This window comes from Nannobrachium achirus (genome assembly GCF_963921795.1).
Source record: "Nannobrachium achirus genome assembly, chromosome: 10".
Lineage (NCBI taxonomy): Eukaryota > Metazoa > Chordata > Actinopteri > Myctophiformes > Myctophidae > Nannobrachium > Nannobrachium achirus.
Genome location: NC_137819.1, coordinates 26345941 through 26359924, shown reverse-complemented (window position 1 = coordinate 26359924; position 13984 = coordinate 26345941). Strand labels below are relative to the sequence as shown.

Sequence of the window (13984 nt, the reverse complement as noted above, 5' to 3'; positions counted from 1 at the left end):
CAGGCTGTGTTGTGCATATCTCCTTGCATGAGCCGTTCTGTCCTTGACATCAGCTGTAGTTATGTTGGTCTCTGCGTACTTTCTATGACGTTAGTCTCGTGTGACGTTAGTCTTGTGTTGTGCGAGCTGTTGGTACAGAATACATAGGGACATAGGAACCTACACACTAAAACATTCAGCTCAAATAAAACACAATCTTTCTCCTGTAAATCTAAACTTCAGCTGATTCTATTGTCCAAAAAAGACACAACATGCCTGTAAATGATTTACATTATATGGTACCTCCCAACTTCATTATTTATATCTGGTTTTGTTTTGTATTCATTATTTGTGAATTCACATTCAGCGCATGCATGCATGTCTGACTCATCTTCCCATGTTGCGGTGCCAGTGTTATGCAGCAGGTAGCCACCCTCAAGATGGCTTCAGCAAGCCAATGTTTTCCATTCATTATCTCCACCAAGAGACCATGCTTTCGCCCCCATCTCCACCTGTGTGTGTGTGTGTGTGTGTGTGTGTGTGTGTGTGTGTGTGTGTGTGTGTGTGTGTGTGTGTGTGTGTGTGTGTGTGTGTGTGTGTGTGTGTGTGTGTGGTGCATGTGATGTTTTGGGGTTGTGCACGTACAGTATATGAAGAGGCATGGGGCAATGGGGGTAGGGTTATGATAAAGGATGCTGCCTGGTAGGATTATGCTTGTCAACCAACTGATCAGTCAGTCTATGAAAGTATACAAACTAAACAGACAAGCATGATGGGACCTGATCCTGTCAGTCAGCATCGTCGTTCACAACACGGATGGCCCTGAGTGTCCTTCTCTTGTGTCCCCACATTGTCTTTGTGTAGGTCTACTTGCTATTCTCGCTCTACTCTATCTTCACCAGCAGGAACTCACATGGCAGCAGGAGATTCCTATGGATGACTTGTATAACCCTGTTTCTGGCGAGCTTAGCTTAGCTTTGGTTTAGTTTATCAGCAAATTGTCAAAATAGAAACGATACGTATCAAAGAAAACAAGTTACTGTGTGAGGAAGCTGGCAGGCTTATTTGGAATGAGGTCATTACAAACTCATACACTGGACTCATACACTGGACTGTCTTTCCTTTGTGTCACAATGAACACTTTATCTTTACAGTTATGATCACAGTATCCCTGGTCCTCCTTTTTCATTTCACTGTTACATAACAGCACTCAAGGTACAACTCTGCACTATAGGCTTTCCTGCCTTTACAATTTAGGCATTTAGCTGACTCTTATCCAGAGTTACAACTTACAAGCTAGCTTTCCCTTCATAGAGTATTGCCTTAGAGCAGGGGGTCTTCAAGGGGTCTTCAACGTTTTTCAGAGAAGAACCCTTAGCTGAGAAACAACATCAACAATCTCCATACTGACAGATACAGAGCCACAGATCCTACCGCTATACCCATATATGGTCATGTGCATACTGTATGGGAGCGACGACTTCAAATTCGGCACGTTCAGTGGCAAGAACTCAAGGAAGTGCAGTGCCCGCCGTCGAGTAGTTCAGATATCCAGTTGTCCAGAACTGCTGATCCAACCTATACGCCCATATATAGGCATTACAATATATTGGCATATACTGATAACATCAGGGATCTCCATATATGGGCATACAAGGGACAAGGACTGACAGATACAGGCACTGTATATCCATATATGGGCATAAAAGAGACAGGTAGACTGACAGACTGTATAATAAAACACCCATATTTGGGCATGGCGGACATCATAGTGACATCATAATGATGATGCAAGCATCAAGGTATCTCAGCTTAAAACCGGATCGCCCAATAATATAAAGCGCAGTATTGACGTACTGATTGAATTATTACAAGATAGAGTCCATTAAAGTAATCGTTGCTAGACAGTAAAACGTACTTTCCTGCTGGTAACCACACAAAAAATCCATAACAGAAGTCATATTGGTGTTCTTGCACCCACTCCTGCGTACCATTTTCAGGTTAATCAGTTGTATTTAGTTCGTTTTTACAGGATGTTGAATGAGTCCGAATCAGTCGAGCTTCTCTCCTTCCTGAAACCCGACACCAGGCCAGATGTCAAAGGTCACGTTGTCAACTACATCCTGGGTCTGTCTGCCCACAGCGATGGCTGTCGTTATCTTTGCTCTAAACCTGACTTGCTGGTTGCCATGGTGACCCTGATGTCTGACCCTTCCGTCGCCGTAGCAAAGAACTTCTACCATCTGTTCATCAACCTGTCGGCCGATGAGACACTACATCGGGTCTTGGTAACGCAGAGTGGTGAACTTCTACCGGTCTTGTTCCGGAATCTCCTCGACCCAGGGTTCCGGCTGTCGGATCAGATCTGTACGATTCTTTCCAACCTGAGTCGCAGCGAGACCACCTGCAGAAGCGTGTTCAAGGTGTTAGAGGAGCAGTCGATGGGGCTGGCCAAGCTGGTGGACATATTCTGTACCGAAGGTTTCAACAAGACAGCGTCTCTCCACTACCTGGCCCCTCTTCTAGCGAACCTCGCTCAACTTCCCGAAGCCAGACACTTCCTATTGGACAAGGACAGAGGTGTGATTAAGAGGCTGTTGCCTTACGCTCTGTACGAGGCGTCGACCGCGAGAAGACGAGGAGTCGTTGGATTGCTCTATAACTGCTGCTTTGACTATGCCCATCATGAGTGGTTGCTAAGCGACGCAGTGGACATTCTGCCGTTCCTGCTGCTGCCACTGGCTGGACCAGAAGAACTCACAGACGAAGAGAATGAAGGTTTACCAATAGACCTACAATATCTGTCTGCAGACAAGAAAAGAGAATCGGACCCTGATGTCAGAAAGATGTTACTGGAAACGTTGCTGCTGCTGACAGCGACCAAGGCAGGCCGTCAGACACTGAAGAATATGAATGTTTATACGATATTGAGAGAGCTCCATGGCTGGGAGGCAGAGCCTCGCGTCACAGCTGTCTGTGAGAAAGTCATCCAGGTGCTCATTGGAGATGAACCAGAAGAAGGGATGGAGAATCTGATGGAGGTGAAAATCCCAGACGATTTGGAAGAGAAACTGAAAGAGGCTGACAGAAGAGAGGAGGAGGCGATTAGAGGAGGTGGAGATGAGATAGGAGAGAAGGCAGAGATGACGAGACGAGAAGATTAGAGGAGGAAAGGAGAGGATAGAGAAAAGAAAGGTGGAAAAAGACAAAGGTCAGATCAGACTTACATGACACTGTTTTCCTAACAACACTGCTGTACTGATGTCTGACTGAGATGTGGCCGAGTGGTGGAATATATTCGGATTTGTTACATGAAGTATAGCTACTCGAATTCACTTGACTAAAAGTACTGTACACAAGTACTGGCATCAAAATATAATTAATAAAGTACCAAAGTAACTAGACCAGGTCAACCTGGTTGTGCCAGACCCCCTGTCTGTCATCATCATTTATGACATCATGCCTTTTGTAGGCATGTCATCATCATGTCATCATCATATATACCCTTTATATAGAAAACCCGGACAGACATTTGCTTATGTAGGCCTACCCATTTCATGGGTCTGGCAAAAATACAAAACAAAAAAAGGGGGAAAAGACAATCTGCCTCTGTATGTAGTGAAGTGGAGTAGAAGAACATTTTACATTTTACAAATTCAGATAGACTCAGTAGAGTTAGTACCTCAAATGTGTTGACATGTGTGACTTTCCTTGTTGCTGTAGTAACAACTTTGCATACTGTAGATATTATAACGATGTTGAATGGATGATGATAATCTAATTATTAAAGGGGAAGACCACCCATTTTCAATATTGAAATATGTCATTAATATACCTTAGAGGAGTTGTGTGGAAATAAATAAAACAGTTCCACCCCTCTGTGTTGCCTAGAACTGGAGGATTGATTTTGGGGTTTGTATTGTAAAGTACAATGTGATGACATCACACCATTGTACTTTACAATACAAACCCCAAAATCAATCCTCCAGTTCTAGGCAACACAGAAGGGTGGGGGGGGAATTTTTTTTCTATTTCCACGCAACTCCTCTAAGGTATATTAATGACATATTTCAATATTGAAAATGGGTGGTCTTCCCCTTTAAGGACTAGCCAGGTCATACTGTAGACAGGCCTTGAAATATGCTGCTCAAAATAATTAATGAAACACTTTGATCCCTTGAGTTTGTGTAGGAGCTTTACCCACGTACCACCTGGATGCCTAAAGCTCAATCTTTTCTACGGAGCATCAGTCAGTGTGCATAATAGGGCTTGTCTAATGCAATAATTATGGTAATACAAGTTCTGTAGCTGCTGCTATGTCCTGTGTATCCCCCTCTTTACTTGTTTGATGTTACCATGACAACTGACTAGTTTATTTCTAATATGCGTGCACGTTGACATGATGGTTGCCCTGTGTACACAGGCACACAGGCACACATGCACACGCGCACACACGGCAGAGTCATCTTGTAGACTGCAGAAGGGATACCGTAGACATATTTTCTCTTTCCATTTCTTTTCCCTTGAACCACTGCTCTGTGGTTCAGTGATAGCATTGGTGTTACTGATACTTGTGCTTATATAAATAAATATTCAGCTCAGAATACCAACTTTATTCAATCATGCGAGAACATTCTTACAGGATCCAGGATAAACAAGTGAAATTGGAAGTTGAGACCAAACCCGAGCAGACTAAGATGGAAGTGGAACTTTATCAAACCGAAGCTAATGATCTTTTGTGGGCTTCTCTCTCCTGATTTGATAAAATAGGTATGAAAATGTATAGTCTGTTTGCTAAAGAGCTGGAGAGATCCCTATCTCCTTGTGGCTGAATAAACACCTTATAGCATTATATTACAGCTTATGAGCTTTTATTTATGTTTACAAAAACATATCACGTCCCCTTAAAGTAAGTTTAGGAATGAGCTACAGTATTACACCTCCACCAAACACAACATGCCTACATACTGTAGATTAACAACACTACAGGTGGAATAATGGCATCCTAGTTTATTTTTAAGCTATCTACATTTTCTACTTAAATATGTGACTTTTTACCCAGAGGTTCTCAAAATCTTTTGAATCAGGTCACCCCTGTAAGTAACGTATTCATCCACGGCACCTCTGAATGAATTACACCGATGCTTAATAGCACACACACATAACATTTGTCATATTATGGTACAAAAAAATGTGTAAATCTTTCCCCCTAGATACAGTATGTCTACTATGTCACGAGGAAAATTTGCAGCCAATCAGAGGCAGATGTAACACACGGTGCGTTTGCATGCCATATTCTGGAGGGAACGTAAAAATAAATAAAAAAAGCAGATCTACAAGCTTACAACGCGCTATTTTTGTTGAAGAGATTTAGTGTAGATTGAAAAAGTAAAAGGACAGTGCAACTTAAGTCCGTTTTACTCAGTATAGAGCATACATGGGCAACAGGCGGCCCGGGGGCCACATGCGGCCCCCACCTTCACTTAATGTGGCCCGCGGGTTAATACCAGAATACTGAATATATTATTGATTTCAGCTGTTGCAATTCCAAACATGACCTGCTTTAATTCCGTCAGTCTATATTAGTAGCTTAATGACTAGTATAGTAGTATTAAAATGTCTTTCTATGTCCAATGTATTTTTATTTAGGTTCATAAAGTTAACATGATTATATACTGTAACTAAATGTGTTTGAAATTAAATTAAAATGTTACATTTCAGGATTCCAATTAAAAAATAACAACAATTAATTCAGGATTCCAATTCAAAAGAAGCAAAAATAGACGATCTACAAGCTCAAAACGCACCGCAGCGCGATGCGTTTTGAGCAATATGTAATGTGGCCCTCTGGAGTGAAGGTAAAAATATAGTGGCCCTCGCCATCATCAAAGTTGCCCACCCCTGGTATAGAGGGTCTAGGTGGTTTAAATAAAGAGATATTGATGAATTCCAAATATACGTATTCTGCGGCAACCTTGGACTTGCGTCACGGCACCCACTTTGCAGTGGTGTAAAGTAACTAAGTACATTTACTTAAGTACTGTACTTACTGTAAAGTACTTGGGTATTTCCAATTTCCAATACTTTTACTTCTGCTCCACTACATTTATTTGAAAACTTGAATTACTAGTTACTTTGCAGATAAATGATGATATTATAAAACACACATAAACCACACCTATTTTATACCTTGGCTAATTGAAAATTGCTGATCTACAAGCTCACAGCGCGTCGACGCGCTGTGAGCTTGTAGATCTGCTATTTTCAAACATATTGTACTTTAAGTACATTTTGATGCCAATACTTTTGTACTTTTACTCAAGTACATATTGAATTCTGGACTACTACTTGTAACAGAGTAATTCTACATTGCAGTATTGATACTTTTACTAAGTATAAAATGTGAGTACTTTTTCCACCACTGCCACTTTGAGAAACCACTGCACTAGGGTTCATGTCATTTACTCTGATTTCACAATGAAAAAATCACTCTGGATAAGAGCTGCTAAATGCCTACATTGTAAATACAATGAAAGACTAGAGAAGATGCATGGCTGACACAACAGCTACATTGTTTCTAATGGATGTTTCATGATAGCAACTTATCCATCTTAGTGTAAACGATGACACTGTGCAACAGTACGTAGTTGACATGCATTTCAGCACTTTGTTTCATCATTCTCATTTACAGTAATTGACATGAGTGTGATATCATTGTTTATATTGTAAAGCATTTAAAACCACAGCTTTGTTGTCTGACACACTAAACATAAATTAATTCAGCGTTATGGAGAGCTACACCCAGCAGAAGCAGTAAATCAAGGGTGTGTCCCATACAGTCACTGGCCCCGCTCACACAAACTGTCAAATCAAACGACTCGATAAGACAACGGGAATGTTGTATTGTTATGGGAAGAGGAACATGAGTTATGCACATTTTACAACCTCTGTTGTAATATGCCCTTACTGTATTGACATATTAGTGCAAAACAATTTCATAATCATACTACATTTAAACATTTTATTTAATTGTATTAATCCCAAATTAATCTCGACGGCCGTCTCTTATTTTGGTCATTTTGTTGTCTTATTCCCTGACTCTTGTGTGTGTTGGGTAGCTGCAGAGAGTGAAATAATAAATCAAAACAATTTCACCTCTGGCTCGGTGCCCTATGCGCCCCTAGGGACTTGGTGCCCGGGGCAATTGACCGATTTGCCCGGCCCTTCCAGTGGCCCTGACCAGGGGCGTCACAAGGGGGGGGAAAGTGGGACTGAGTCACTAGGGCCCGAGGTGGAGGGGCCTTAATTATTTTATACTTTAGCTATTGAAAAATAGCAGATATACAGTACAAGCTTGTAGATCTGCTATTTTGAAAAGTCGTGAAAATGTGTGCAAATCTTGCTTCTGGGGGTCCCTGGAACTAAATATTTTGAGATGGGGATCCGTGGCCAAATACATATCATTCTGGGGGTCCTTCACATGAAAAAGTTTGAGCACCACTGACATAGAAACATAGGTTGTTCAAAAAACTATTTTATCTACAAGCAAAATCTATGGTACAAAATAATGCGTAATAATGCGTTCCCAGTCTAAATGGGTTAAACCCCACTCCCCCTATGAAGAACATTCATGGGGGGCCCTCAGTGATTCCTTGTACCCAGGGCCCAGAATTTGGTGCGACACCCCTGGCCCTGACTCCAGAGCCCTGGCTGGGCATGTGCCCACTTTGCCCGTGAGTTCATTCATCCTTGCCCATTGCCTTATTTATTTAGAAAGACGACAAGAAAAGAGCATTTAATCAACGCATTAATTGACATTAACCTACAGTACATGAACATTACTACTGTATGAACAAGGAAGTGCCCTGGTGAATGACAACTGGGACAACTGAATTGGCTAAAAAACATGGCTGCCATTATGTGAGCAGTTGAAATGTATTATTTTCCACTTTGTGTTTTGGTTTCTTTGTGCTTGTTTGAATATCTTCAAAAGCTTTGTGTATGTGTGATAAATATACTTGACTTTACTATGCATGTATCCATATACAATATTAAATCACATTGAAATACCACAGAATAGAGATGAATCAATGTCGCAACACAGCAGACTGTATTTATTTCCTCAAACATATTCTCTATGTTTTTGACCAGCCAGGACATTATGAAGCATGATTGTTCTCTGTATCTGTCAATTACTTCCCATTAAATCTGAGTCACTTGTTGTCCACTTGCTCACACCTGCTCTCTAAGCGAATTGCCGTATGCTGGAAAGAGAGAGTGATGGAGAGGAAGGAGAGACCTTCTAAAAGAACGAGACGCACAAGGTGAACCATAATGTGCAATTCAACACAGCGAGTTATAGCTGGTATTCACTGACAAAGAGAGCAACAGAGATGGAGCCTCAGAGACTGAGCGGGTGAGAGGCAGACTGAATTTTGTTCTCTCTTCTCGCATATAATCAGGCCAGTCAGCCAGTCATGAGATATTAAAACAAGCCTTGTTCAATTAATTACATCAAGGGATTCAGACTGGTTAATTGGCTCTTATCTCTTTTGAAAGACGCACATGAGAGAACAAACATGCTGAAATAGTTGTTTGTATGTTTTTATTTATTTATATTCTCGCTGGGTTTGGTGACTTGGCTGCCTGCAAGTATGAATTACACACGCACACGCACGCACGCATACACACGCACAAAACACACAGATACTGTATGCTACACACGTGCACACCAGCACTCATCCTGAGCATGCTATTATTCTGGCTTCAGTTAATCCTCTGATGTCTGGCATTTTGTTATAATGCAATTTTGGGTCATAGGTGGGATGGCCTACTTTATGGTAAAATAACACTCTTTTCTTATGTGTGCAGTGAACTTCACTGTAAGGTACATTTTTCACACATTATTGCAGTGTAAAACTGAATGTTAATTTAACTCTGGGAGTGTAAAAATGGACATGTAAGAGTCCAAAGGTTATAATCTTTACACCCACCCCAGTTAAATCAATACTCCTCAAAATAGCAGCCTGCGTGTTCACACAGTCTCAATAGGGCTTAGGTTTTGAATAAGTCATGTATTTATATATAGTACCTTTATTGGAAGCAATTCTTCTGCATTTTGCCACAATGGTGCCTCTCCCAAGTATGACGCAAGAGGGGAAAAAAGGCCACTGTGTGAATTTTGGTCATATACTAGAAAAAGAGTTGTGAAACTTTAATTCTGCAGTATATTAATATTAATAATTGCTCTTAATACACAGCTTTACCCCAAACAACTGAAGACATTGGTTGGCACTGGGCAACTCCTAATTGTGAATGTATTGTAACTACAGAATATTAATGTGAAGCCGAACATTACTGGAAAAAAAGAGCTTGCATGCTCAGCAAACTTTCCCCTGGGCAGATAAACGTTTTTCTTTATTTTTTTTTCTTCAATAGAGGCAAATGAAAGAGATGCAAAAAGAGTTATCGGACAAAGAGCTAGAAAGAAAGGTAGAGAAAGGAGCGAGGCAGGATGAAAGACAAAGCAGTAGGGGAAAAGAGTGATTACGCCTGATGAGTGAGCATTTTGCACACTTCTAAAGGCCTCCGTTTTCGGACACCATAAGTGGGCTTAAGAGAAACTCATCACATAGGCCCGGTAATAATGAAAAAGAAAGTTAGTCCAATCTTATCTTGACTGCTTCGTACACAAGCATAATGTGTTTAATAAATCCACATATAGATTACTTGTTATATTACTTGTCTCTTACAGAATATATTTAGGGCCAGGGGTTTTCAACCAGTTGTCCGGTCCCCCAGTGGTCCTTGAAGAGATTCCAGATGGTCCCCTGCTAAATGATGGAGAATTGGTAACTAAATGGACCCTTATTAATCTTAAACTCTTGAGAGTGTCAAATTAAACCAAATAATTGTTTAACATCTGCATTACTTAAAGACAGGGTGAAATCAAAAACATGTTTTCACACTTTTAGAGCATATCTGTAGTGATAATATGGCCATACCTAACACTAGATGCCAAAAGAATAGAAAATAAACAATTTTTGTGTATATTTATATCAAAGGTCCCTAAATAGGCCATTCTTAATTACTTCCTGTGAACAGAAATTCAAAAGGTGATGACATAGACAGGTCCGTTTGCATATAAATGAACCTCTGATTACATTCACCTGTTTGTTTCCCATTGCTGGCTCCCATTACTCCCATTACTCAGATTTTAAATCCCATCGCCTGAAGGGCTGGTCCCCTCGGATTGGTTCAGAAACACACAGGCTTCCTTTTCAAACTGAAACTTCAAAATAAAATACCCAAAATAGTCATTTCATTGGGTCTTTAATTTACAAGAAGTCTACACAATTCGAGAATGTAGAAGAATTGTTATTTTGATCGTTTGCCTGTTATCTCTCCTATGGTACCACATCAATACAGTACAGAGCCCTGGATGGAATATGGACAAAATCTTATCCAACGATAACAAAATATAAGTTTAGGGTCTGAGAGGCTAAATCTCATCAAATGGTGGTCTGTGGCTCGAATGCTGAATAATACATAATGGACCGTGATATGAAAAGGGTTGAAAACCAATGTTAAGGGCTCAACACAACATAAACACATACACCTCCATCAATAAATAAATAAAAGCAGGAGTGCAAAGCTGCATTAAAAAGTACTGACAATCTATTTGTCCTTGTTTGAAATGGATATTGCAGTGTTTCTGTGAGATTTATTTTAGGCGAGAGGTGCTCTGAAGTGGTGGCCTGATGGGAGTAGTTCAAAGGACTGGTTTTGAAGGGTTCTTATTTTGATGGAGTCTAACATTATTTTTTACTGCTAGTGCTATACCAGTGATTTTGGTTGCATGCTTGTTGAGCAGACTACTGATACAGTACATATGGTGTGTGTACTATAGCTTGATGATGATGATGCCTGGTGTTGCTCTGTTCCTGATAGCATCTATTTTTGTGAGTTTGTATATGCCCACCAACTGGGTGGAGAGAAAGTGGGTTTGTTTTGTTATTTTGAGTTGCCATACTCTCATACTAACCTCTGTCATGTTGAGAAAAGGGTGCAAAAGGTTACAAAAAAATGTGAGGAGAGAACTGGATTGTCTTCTGTCTTGGTTTCTCTCTTGTCTTTCTAAACCTATACATTTATGTCTTTCTGTCTCTCTGTCTGCCATCGGTTATTCCAACGTGGCAGTGCTGGGAGTGGTTGCCATTGTTTAGCTGTAACATTGGAAATAGGCAGATTTATACTTGAGTATGAACAAAAAGGATTTTCAAATAAGTACTGCTTAATATTAGTTTTCATAGATAGTAAGACTACTTTGCAGCTCAAGGGAAAGGGGAAAAGATAAAACTAAAATCTATAAAAGCACACAACGCAGGAAAAAAACACATTATTGCCAACAAGAAAACACATCCCTCCTCTGTCCATGATACAACGGTGACTGAGTCTGGGAGAGGGAGAGAGGGCTTAAGTGTCACATAACCAAAAATACATTAATTGCACTATTCTCTAAATTAATTGGACTATTCACAGTTCCAGAACCAGACGTTCCCTAAGGGCGAGAAGCGAGGTCACGCACATGGGGGCGTGTGCACGCGTCCGCCTGGGTGACAGCCTGACCGGAGACTGCTGGGCGAGCGCTGGCACTTTGGCATGGGATCAACTTTCCCTCTGCGTCCTAAAATAAATATTGGCACTTTGGCTATATTGTGTGCGTCCGCTTCTTTGTCTTTTAACACCCATTTAGGCCTAGAATTATTGAATGCTTTAACCAGTGAAAAATAGCAGATATACAAGCTCACAGCGCGGCACCGAGTGCCGCGCTGCGAGCTTGTAGATCTGCTATTTTTGAAAAATCGTGAAAATTTGTCTTTTGAATCCTTCTAAGATTTTTTGTAAACACCTATGTTTCTGTGTCAGCAATCTGGCTATAGCCATCGTCAAAGAAAAGGTCCTTTTCACTTAAATGGAGCTCAGTTAGTCTGTTCTTGAGAGACTACCATGTCAGTGGTTCTCAAACTTTTTCATGTGAAGGACCCCCAAAATGATATGTATTTGGCCACGGACCCCCATCTCAAAATATGTTGTTCCAGGGACCACTCAGAAGCAAAATTTGAGTTTCAAACGTTCGCTTTGAAAATGCATATACCGTATTTTCCGGACTATAAGGCGCACTTAAAAGCCTTTAATTTTCTCAAAAAACGACAGTGCGGCTTATAGTCCAGTGCGCCTTATATATGGATCATTCATTGACATTGACATTCCCTTTAGCACAGCTGCATAACGCAACGGTAGCGTCTATTATGTGCGCCTTATAGTCAGGTGCGCCTTATATATGAAAACAGTTTGAAAATAGACCATTCATTGACAGTGCGCCTTATAGTCAGGTGCGCCTTATAGTCCAGAAAATACTGTACTATATATTCAAAGATTCACAACTTTTTCAAAAATAGCAGATCTACAAGATCTACAAGCTGTGAGCTTGTATATCTGCTATTATTTTTCACTGGTTAAAGCATTCAATAATTCTAGGCCTAAATGGATTAAAGCCTTAAGGCTATTAATGGGATCAACTTTGACCAAAGAAATGCACAGGTACCTGGTTGGTGGTTTAAGTTAAGTCACGTCTGACATCATAGATGTTTGATGTCATAGATCACATGAGACTGACACATTATGTCCATATATTACGGGCATTCCCAGATATGGGCTTAAAGAGATCCCTGGCTAATACGACAAATATGCCTTAACTCTCCTACTGCCAGATCATTTATTTATTTATTGGGTCTGGCGCCATCAAAAAGCGGCTTACCTTTGCGACGTTATAGTAGATAGACAGACAGACATTTATTTATTTATTTTTATTTTTTTTGGTTGTGCAATAGTGCACTTTGGTCTGCCAGGCAGCAGAGGGCGGCGTCATGCGAGAATGAATGTGAATTTGCCTGTTATGTGTTGAAGAAGAAGAAGACCAGTCACTGGCCCCAGAGCCTTACAGCCAGAGGAAATCAACAAGGAAGTGAATTGTTCTCCGTTGATCTAACGCATAATGGATTTTTTACACCATCACCGCGGAAAATGTGTTTACAGTAGACGGCCGCGCGACCCCTCATCAGCTTACAGTCATCAGACGAACGAACCGAACGAGCGCCGTATTGGCGGAGAGGTCTTGCGAAATCGGGCGAACGTGAACGTTCGAAGCGTTGGGAGAGTTAATACATTATAATTGTCCTCTATAACTACTATGTAAAATTAAAAACACTGTAATAATTTTATTTCTTCTAGAAATAGCTAATCTTTCACTCAATAGGGGAAATGTCCGTCGCAAGTTGATGATGTCATAAATGTAATTTGTGATCTATCCCTATGGAATGTATGGCATGCATATGCAAATAAAAACAAATGTAATACTTCCTATGGTTAATATGAGCATCAAATCAATATTTCAAATGTGTTTTTTTGCACATGCATGCCATAAATTCCATAGGGATAGATCACCCATGACATTTATGACATCATCAACTTGCGACAGGCATTTCCCCTATTGAGTGAAAGATTCGCTATTTCTAGAAGAAATAAAATATTTAAGGTGTTTTTAATTTTACATTGTAGTTATAGAGGACAATTATAATGTATTAAGGCATATTTGTCGTATTAGCCAGGGATCCTTTTAATATTGATGACATCAGGGATCTCCGTACAGTATATGGGCATAAAAGGGACAAGGACGGAATTAGTTTGTAAGTGTGACTCGCATTGTGGTTGACCATATTTTCTCAAATATGGATGAGCTGGGATGAGGTGTCACGCACTGTGACGCACATGGGCTTAATATTGAATATTTTAACCTTTTTTTTTAACTGTGTCTACACTTGTGCTTTTAAACCCTTTCTGAGCTGTGTATAATAGAGTAGATGTGCACTGATCTTATCGTAATTTACTAATTAATTTTTTTGACCATTTTAGTTTTTTAAATCTAGGTTTGTTTTGCTTTATT

General features: G+C 40.3%; 1 protein-coding gene across 1 annotated transcript; it reads left to right on the top strand.

The window, feature by feature from the left end:
• Positions 1–2012: 2012 nt before the first annotated feature.
• Positions 2013–3143, top strand: LOC308292922 (protein HGH1 homolog; the record flags this gene model as incomplete). Its single annotated transcript, XM_080735346.1, has 1 exon — positions 2013–3143. One exon carries the CDS (start codon positions 2013–2015, stop codon positions 3141–3143), a length of 1131 nt encoding a protein of 376 aa, XP_080591472.1.
• Between the last annotated feature and the right edge of the window lie 10841 nt (positions 3144–13984).